Raw genomic sequence first — 9,069 nt, forward strand, 5'->3', positions numbered from 1 at the left:
GACCTGAGGTTATGAGAATGGGTGCAGTCAGAGGGTGATATAATTTTTATGATGCTGCAATGTGACAAGGAGCAATTCTTGTCTCTGCTCTCACAGTACAAAAGCAAAAAAAAAAAATGTGCAATTCAAAGTAAAAGAAGAGAAGAAAGAGAAAAATAGAAATGAGATTAGAAAGTAGACAATATATAGCCTAAATTCAGGTTATAGGTCCATAATACATTAATGTATCCTTGGCTACATCTATTTGCTTCATAGGTCACTGCAATCTTTTACTGAGATTTATTTTATTCCTATAATATTTATACAGGATCTGACGGTGCTGCTAAAACAGTAAGTACATTCAGCAGGGTCTATTTATCTTCCTGTATGATTCCCCTCAGGCTATTTTTAACTCAGAGTAGCTGCACAGACTGTCTCGTTTTGTTGCCAACTTGTGTATCGTTCTTATACTCGTTTATCTTCAATTTTTTATTTTATAGTGATCACAAGGCAGACTGAGATTTGTTTCAAGAGTTTTATGCATATATTCCTTTATTCAGCGCTCACCAGGCAGAGGAGTCCAAGCAGTGCGCCCTGCTGGTGTAGTGTGGTGTTGTTGTTATTACCATCCATCAACCGGTTCAGACTGGACTGATGGCAATATTAACAATGTTCCTGGAGAGAAGTAACCCATACACCCAGCCCCCATCGTTAGTACACGAACCCCCAACTCACTCCAGCTTGACTGCAAGTAGACCTCGAGTTAACTGAGCAAAGGGGCTTTTTACATTCAAGTGTAATATTATTTTTTTTAAATACTTTTTGAGGTTCTTTTTCTTTCTTTCGTTCTCTCTTTCTTTCGTTCTTTCTTTCTTTCTTTTTCTTTTTTTTCTTTTTTTTCTTTTTTTTAAAGAACCTCATTTTTGTTTCACGGCCCGTTACATACCAGGTAAACAGTTTTGTGCCTATGTGCATGTGCATGTGTGAGTTTGCAGTGACTTACAGTTTAAGATGTGGAAAAAATCATAAAGTGTAGCTACACTATGACCCACCAACCCCAGCCGTCACATCTCTGAGGAGCTGTGTGTACTCTGTGCGCTCCAGGCGCGCAAGAGGAAGCAGCGCTCTTCCTCCAGTATCTGCGTTCAAGCTGCTGCTGGACCAGCAAGAACAGCTTTGAACCGGTTTTGTCGCCGGCTACAAAGCTGTAAGAAACGGATGCACAGTGCGCATTGTTGATGCAGAGTGCTTTCTTTATGCGCGGATATCATAGATTCCAGCTTATATATAGCCCAACGTAATTATGTGACGCTTTCTCGTCATTTGTACTGATTCTGTTAGCAGCGATTTTAATAGGGAAGCCATCCTACATGGAAAGTTCCCATAGAGCGCGCAGCTCTGCAGGCGCCTGCTGCTGTTTTTATAGATGCTGAGGTGAGTGCTGCATGTCTTTCGTTAAAATAACAAGCACAGTGTGCTTATGTTGACATCGGTTAAGATGACAACATAGTAAGAAAATACGGATTTTGTAGGTGGTAAATGTAAAGAACGTATATGGTATATGCTGATTTTCTTCAGGATATTATTGTCTTATGTTTGGGTAAAAATATCCTGTTTACTGTCAAAATATATTTATCCTGATCTGAAAGCAAGCAAAGATTTTCTGAAATCTGAGCAGCTGTCCACCAACTTTTCCCCCACTTAGAAGCCTTGTTGTAAACAAAGTGTGACCAGTAGTGGTTAATGCTGCTGCAGTGAAGTTTAGTTGCACTTGGCTGCAAATTATTCATGGAAAGAGGTCTGAAAAACTTGGGTCAGCACAGGAGACAAGCCTCTCCCAAGTGTCTAGTAAGGACCAGAGCTGAATGGTGGAGGAGGTAGGTTAAAGGTGCAGGGGGATGGGGCACAGAGCAGTGCAGTTTTCTTTACTTTCTCCTCCTCCAAGGTGTGGTTATAGAGAAACGAACAAAAGGGGCAGCTGGCTATGAGTTAGGTGCAGTCAGTCTGTGTACGGGACATCACACAGGTGACCTGCCTGTTAGGCCAGTCCGAGTGCTGCAGCAGCCTTCGCTACATCAAGGCTTTGTAGGACTGTAGGTCCCGTTTAAAATTATTGCCATAGGCTCATCTTTTTAATTATTTTGCTATCAAATGTATGTCTGTAATGTTTTTTTTAATGTTCTTTCCAGGAACTCCTCTGTCAAAGCTGTAGCAAATCACAGAGGGCAGCAGTAACATCAGCACCATGGCTTCATCTACTGAAGTGCTGGATGGAGGCTGGGGATGGGCGATTGTTGTGGCCTCCTTCCTGGCCCAGCTCCTGGCCTACGGTTCACCCCAATCTGTGGGCGTCCTCTACCCCGAGTGGCTGCATGCCTTCCAGGAGGGCAAAGGCATGACGGCTTGGGTGGGCTCTCTTGTGGCTGGAGTGGGGCTCATAGCCAGTAAGTAACCCACACACACACACACACACACAGTAATAATGTCATAATCCTTGCCGTGGGTCCACATTGGGTTGACGTTGAATTAGATCAATGGGATGGGTCTGGGAGGGTCCAGATACTGCAGTGAAGTTTTAGAATCATGTTTGAGAGGCTTTTTATAGAAATAGATGGAAATGGATAAAAATGTGTGTAATATTTGAGTATGGACACTTTATATTGTTTGTAGTATCTGGTAAATCAACACTGAGCTGGAAATTTATGTTTTGGTACTACATATTAGTATGGGCAGTTTATCTGCTGACATTTGCGATTGAGGGGGAGATACTATATCTGCTTAGTGCAAAAAGCAGAGCACTAAATGCTCACCTTTACTCTTGGCTTTCTAGCATTTCCCTCTCAACCATCATACCACATGATGACACTGATAAAGCAGACACAATAGTCTGTTCAAAGTCTGAGCACTGACGTCTATGTGATAGGGGCAATCAAACTATCACCAAGGAAGATGTTTACAATAGCTACAGGTGTTAAAGAGTTCTCGTTACTATAATGTTTCAGCAGGATGGAGAGAACACGTAATGCCGTCTCACAGATGTGCACTTTGTGGCTCCCCAAGAACAGTTGCTGTTATTGATTTTTCGAGGAGAGCAAAGCAAATGCAAGTCATCCATGCTATGAATGTAGGAGAATCACTCAGCCCTTAATGTAACCACAGAAGAAAGAAAAGAAAGATTCAGAGACAAATAGGAAGTGAAACATGGAGACTTAACAAATATTGTATTTGTTGAGCAAGTTGGTTGTGGCAAGGTTGTGTATGTGAACTCACATAAAACCAAACATAAGCGAAAATAGAAAAGGAGAAGAGTCTGAAAGTGTGGCAACATGGTGAAAGGGAAAATAAGTTTGAATGTAAGATGAGAAAGAATGCAAAAAAAAACACACACACACACACACAGAGTCACCTTTCAGTAATGCTTTGAAGATATTATAAAAACATGCTCCATGACTGTACTCAGCAAACAGGATCAGTGATAGATAGAGGTCTTAGTTGACATTTCCGTCTAAGGCAGAGCCCGCCTGCCAACTAGCCTTGCTTGTTGATGTCTCTCTCTCAAAAGGGCTGAGGTGAAAATCATGACTGGACAGATCTGGCCTCAAGCCTGGCCAAGTGCTGGACACGTGTCCCAGCTGTCAGACAGCTGCAGCACTGCAGTTTTTGCGGCACAACAGCAGGGTCTTCCCCCTGGTCAGAGGGGAGGTAAACAGTAAATGTCGCATGGTGTGTGAGTCAAGCAGCCTCAGGATATGTGAGTCTTCAGCAAGCATGGGAAAAAAAATAAAGTCTTGGGTTTGAATATTTAATTTATAGTCTCATTTATAGATATTAGACTTTATAGTATCACTATAAATGTGATACTGTTGGACAATGAAGAATAAAATGATTTTTCCAACCTTCAATTTTAAAAGAAATTTTGTCTGAAATGTTTACATTATGTAAAATGTTCACACTGGACCTCTCAGGGTCCTCCTGAGCAATGTGACAACACCTCTGACAGGTTACCAGTTTGAACCTAATGTGATGTGTCAGCTTCCCGGTCAGACACAGCAGTGCTTTGTTAGCCAGGATTTTATTTTCTTGGAAACTGTGTTTGATATCCAGAAGCAGCATAATATCATCACTATCATCCACTGTTACTGGAATGTTTTTGATCCTGTAGCACTCATTTTTCCTTCCTATATCTCTTCCACCACCTGACACTTTCTGTCTCTTTTCTCTGTCTTTCTCCCTTTTCTCCCTCAGGTCCTGTCTGCAGCGCCTGCGTGGACAACTTTGGGGCTCGTCCTGTCACCATTTTCAGTGGTGTAATGGTGGCGGGCGGCTTGATGCTCAGTGCCTTTGCTCCCAATGTCCAGTTCCTCATCTTTTCCTATGGGATTGTTGTTGGTAAGGAAACACTTGTTGATAACATTGTGGTGCATCCTCCCCCGTGTTTTATAGTCCAGCAGAGACAAGTTAATGCTGTAGTCAGCGTTGAGAACTCATGTGGCCTTTGCCTCAAACAGACAGTCAGGTAGAGGCTTTGGTTTTGTCAGTGTGGGAAAAAAAGTCTGTATTTGATGTGGCTTTGGTCATGGGAGTTAACTAAGCTTCTTATCCCCCTAACATATGAGAATCTCGTAACACATTGTATAATCATTTGAAACAAGCAGGAGCACATGTCAAGTCCAACTGTTATGCAACATCAGAGGCTCACTATATCTTCAATCACCAGTTAATGAATACCACTGAAAGTATGTAAAATCACAACAAGAGAAGATACAGGTCAGAGCAACATTTGTTTGACATTGCTGTTTGTATTCATGGGGGATGTTGACAGAATAATAACATAATGGCTTAACCTGATCCCCAAGTGACCCTTTATTGCCTCTGCACCCTCTCCAGTGTGCCTGCATGGGCCTACCACCACCTGTTATCGCGCATTAAGTGACAGCTCAGCCACACTTGATGCTGGTGAATCCCTTTACAGTCAGCACTGCCTTCCGCAGAGGAAGCGCCTGAGAGGGGAGGCCATGCATATTTGAAGACAGTCGTTTATTTTTAGAGATGCCCTTAGATCATGGTCTGGCTCCACATGCACGTGTGGCTTGTTTACTGTTCAGCGTAAGGTTCCTTCATGTTTTGCTAATGTACTGTGCACAGATTTCTTTGTAATAACTGTCCGAAATATACTGAGGACAATTTCGTTCTGCAGTATTGTATAACCAACAACTGCAAAGAAGTAGCCTAATATATACATATTTCCAGAATGTGGAAGAAATATAAATGGCCTTTACATAACACATTTTCCTTATATGTGCAAAACATTGGAATTCCCATTCTTGTGTATTTTTAGAAGTGAAGATCTTTTTACCCTTTCACTAATGGAAATTCTTCTTGTGTCTGTCCTTGTCCTCTCTCTTAACATAGGCCTGGGTTGCGGTCTTGTCTACGCAGCCACGTTGACAATCACCTGTCAGTATTTTGACAAGAGACGCGGCCTTGCCCTCGGCATTGTCACCACAGGTACTACCGCCCTGAGCTCTGGGTGCACACCAGTTCTCCATGCTCACTTCTTTCATGCATGCTGGGAGCCTTGAGATGCCGAGGTAATCATCTGTAGAGTAGTGCAGGCAGAGTGGCTTATTGGGTGGGGACGAGGACTGGTGACCAGTGACCAGGTCTGGTTTGGCTGAAAATCAAAACTTTGGTGATAATTTGAAAATTTCTGACTTTGACACCCCAAAGTCAGACCTAAGAACCTGGAAATGAATGAGCTAAAGAAACACATAGACTGTACCAGTTATCACCAGGATTGACTAATTTTTCTATGAATAAAAACGCATGCCATCAGAATAATTTGAGAGGTGCTATAATAAAGAAAAAAATCTAGACAAAGTGGCTTATATTGATTGATCTGTCACTTTCTGACACACACACTAAAATCTGTCTTCCTCTGCTCACTCAGGCACAAGTGTTGGTGCATTCATCTATGCCACAGCTCAGAATGAGCTGATTGTGCTCTACGGCCTGGACGGCTGCCTGCTAATCATCGGAGCTCTAGCACTAAATCTCATGGCCTGCGCTGGCTTCATGAGGCCCCTCAACATGCCAGGGTACTACCTCAAACAGAAGGCCGCCCTGGAGCGCAACACAGAGGAGCAGCTTTTCGAAAAGCCCCCGTTGGATGACCTGAAGGTCACAACTGGCTCCCCTGCCTCAACCACTCCAGAAAAAACTCTGATGGTGAAGGAGATGCTCATCACCATTGATTCCAAGGACTTGGCCACTCAAACAGAGAAGAAGAAAGGCCTGGCTGGGTTGGCCATCATGAAAATTATCAAGAAGAAGAAGCACGCTTACTCCAAGTACATGCACTCCATGTATGAGATCCTGCAAGACCAAGCCATGGTGGCCTTCTGTATTGGTGTCTTCCTGTTCAGCTTGGGAGCGTTCCCTCCTGTGCTCTTCATTGAGGATGTGGCGCAGAGCGAAGGACTCATTGAAGAAGTTAGTGTCATTCCTCTGGTATCGATAGGGGCCATCGCCACTTGCGTAGGCAAACTAGTGCTGGGTATGCTGGTGGACATTAGGTGGATCAACGGCATCTATCTGTATGCCTTCACCATGTTCGCAGCAGGTGTGGCGCTGCTCCTTATCCCTATTACTAAGACTTATGTGGGACTGCAGATCCTGGCTGCCATCCTGGGTTTCTTCTCTGGAAACTGGTCTATCACCTCCTACATCACCACTAAGATTGTTGGCTTGGAGAGACTGACACAAGCCCATGGCATCCTCATGTTCTTCGGGGGATTTGGGATCATGCTCGGACCTCCTGTTGTAGGTAGGTGGGCTCAACTTATATGAATTTGTAAGCATTGCTACACTGGTAATTATTGGTTATAAAGATTCAAAAGTTTCAAAATCAAAATGTTAAATCAGGCAGGCAGGCAGGCAAACAGACCAAAGCAAAGGTCATGTCAACTTCAATAAGCAGCAATTATTAGTCATTACTCAACAAACCACTGCATCCTCCAGGAATCTTTACTCACTGTGCTTACTATGTCTGTTTTTCTCATCACTTTCCAGGGTGGTTCTTTGACTGGACGCAGTCATATGACTTGGCATTCTACTTCAGTGGGAGCTGTGTGGTGCTGGGATCGTTCATCCTCTTTCTGCTCACCCTTCCCTGCTGGAACAGGAAGCGCTCTGAGAACGACAGACCAGATGTCCATTACACCAGCAACTGTGACAAAGTTGCCTCTGTAGCCTAAATATGAGTACATTTCATAGAGATTCAAATCCCCCACCCCTCCTACTGCCCAGCAACTGTCCATTGATACCTGAACCACCTCTGACTATACAAGTCTTTCCCCTTATATCTGCTGCCAGGTTTTAATATACCAAAATACTTGCCATAGGTTTTGAAGGCCTGTCCTCTGTACTTTGCCTGCATTTCTCAGGTCCGTATCATTTACTGCAGATCTTTCTAAATGTTTGACCCTGATGCCTGTGTTGATTTTATATTATAGCCTCATTTTACGAGGTCAACTAAACAATATATTGTTTAACTCCCGAACTCTTGTGTTTATGTAAACACTGGTTTTACCTTTGTTGTAACTCTGACAGAAGACATGGTGCTATTCTAAACACTGGGAAGAAAAAAAAATCTGTAGAACTGTTGGGTGATAATTTAACACTATACCAACATTTGAAACCACTCTGCAAATGCACAAAAAAAAAACGAAATCTCTGCTCCAGAAATCTTTCCTGGAACAGAGACCACAGGGATTGGAATGAAGGAGGGAGTTTTTTTTAATAACAGTAAATTTAGCAACACGTTTTTATTTTGTATTTTAGTTTTAATGTATATCTTAATTACACCACTATGTATCTTACCAAAGCATCAATGATAGTTAATGCCTGTCAACACATAATGCCTGTTGGAACAATACAACTGCCTTGCTTTTTAGATAATTTTTGTTTTCAAGTGCATTGACTCAATTGATACTTTTCTGAAACGGTTTCACATACCTCCAGTTTCTGGATCAGACAGAGACCTTCTTGAATAAGTTATGCTGATTCAAAAACATGTAAAAACACTGACGAGATCCTAGTGTATTTCCAACTTTAAGAGCATGTTGATTCTCTTTGTGGCATGATTATCATGACCTTTGCTGGCATTAATTTTGACCAGGCTGGTCCTTTCCCATCATGTTGTGTGAGTATGTTTAATGTGTATGTTGTGTGTGTGTGTGTGTGTGTGTGTGTGTGTGTTTGCACATGCATGTACGTGTGCAGGTTTGTGTGTGTGTGAATTGTTTGATAAACTTTTGTATTAGCACTAGTTTGTAAAGTCCTATGTGCTAGTGACTTTTATATGCACAAAACTGGCCACAGGGCTGTAAAAATGTTATTGTTTAGGTTGGAAGTTGATAATTGTGATCATTGTAATGAATACATTGCAATAGACTTTTAGAATCACTTGAATGTTGTTAAATAGACCACTACAAATGTCTTTGACAGTTCCAGTTTCAAGAGTAAGAGTAAATCTGGAACATTAGTGTTTGCTTTTTGTTTGTAGAAGCAATTACAGGGTGCAGATGAAGTACAATTGTACTGACCTAGAAAAGACAGTGTGTTTGGCTGTCACCTTTTTCTTATTTTTTTTAATGTCAGTATTATAATATTTAAGTCTGTATTTCTGTTCTATTGTTTTATTTTAAAAGTGCCAATAAAGGATTTTTGGATTAATGATATTGAGTGTTTAGATTTCTAATGTATTTGTCATATATGAACCACATTTTAAATTCCAAGTAAAAGGTAAATACAGCGTTTTGGCTATATTTGTTCAACCTAGTAGTAACCGGGCACGCAGTTGGCAAAAGCCCTACCCATGACAACAACTGGCAATATCCTGTTTTTGCAGTTAAACTCCTCAAACGGGAAAATGACCAAACTAGTCCCCGAGGGAATCTGAATACCAGCACTTTTCATACTATACAGATGAGACAAACTCTTTCGAGCTTTAGCATCCCCTTTTAGAGCCGTCTACCTCTCCCTCTTGTGCCTTTTCCTGGCAACCGTAACGCAGGTCACCATGGTTAC

The 9,069-nt window shown here is 42.0% G+C and overlaps 1 protein-coding gene across 3 annotated transcripts; it reads left to right on the forward strand.

The window, feature by feature from the left end:
- Positions 1–640: 640 nt before the first annotated feature.
- Positions 641–8,720, forward strand: LOC122997223 (monocarboxylate transporter 9-like). Of its 3 annotated transcripts, none has more exons than XM_044373254.1 (6): positions 641–928; positions 2,169–2,423; positions 4,225–4,368; positions 5,392–5,487; positions 5,930–6,805; positions 7,051–8,720. In XM_044373254.1, the coding sequence occupies exons 2-6, from the start codon at positions 2,225–2,227 to the stop codon at positions 7,233–7,235; spliced, it is 1,500 nt and encodes a 499-aa protein (XP_044229189.1). In that variant the 5' UTR covers positions 641–928; positions 2,169–2,224; the 3' UTR covers positions 7,236–8,720. The 3 variants fall into 3 exon arrangements, with proteins under 3 accessions (XP_044229189.1, XP_044229191.1, XP_044229190.1); XM_044373256.1 differs by lacking the exon at positions 641–928 and adding an exon at positions 1,323–1,413; XM_044373255.1 differs by lacking the exon at positions 641–928 and adding an exon at positions 1,470–2,072.
- Positions 8,721–9,069: the final 349 nt, after the last annotated feature.

Source organism: Thunnus albacares, chromosome 14 (genome assembly GCF_914725855.1).
Source record: "Thunnus albacares chromosome 14, fThuAlb1.1, whole genome shotgun sequence".
Classification (NCBI taxonomy): Eukaryota; Metazoa; Chordata; class Actinopteri; order Scombriformes; family Scombridae; genus Thunnus; species Thunnus albacares.

Excerpts from the sequence above, each read along its gene's own strand:
- LOC122997223 (XM_044373254.1), top strand. The coding sequence starts at position 2,225 with ATGGCTTCATCTACTGAAGTGCTGGATGGAGGCTGGGGATGGGCGATT. Across the intron at positions 2,424-4,224 it reads TGGAGTGGGGCTCATAGCCA|GTCCTGTCTGCAGCGCCTGC; the intron begins GTAAGTAACCCA and ends TTTCTCCCTCAG. Across the intron at positions 4,369-5,391 it reads TTCCTATGGGATTGTTGTTG|GCCTGGGTTGCGGTCTTGTC; the intron begins GTAAGGAAACAC and ends CTCTTAACATAG.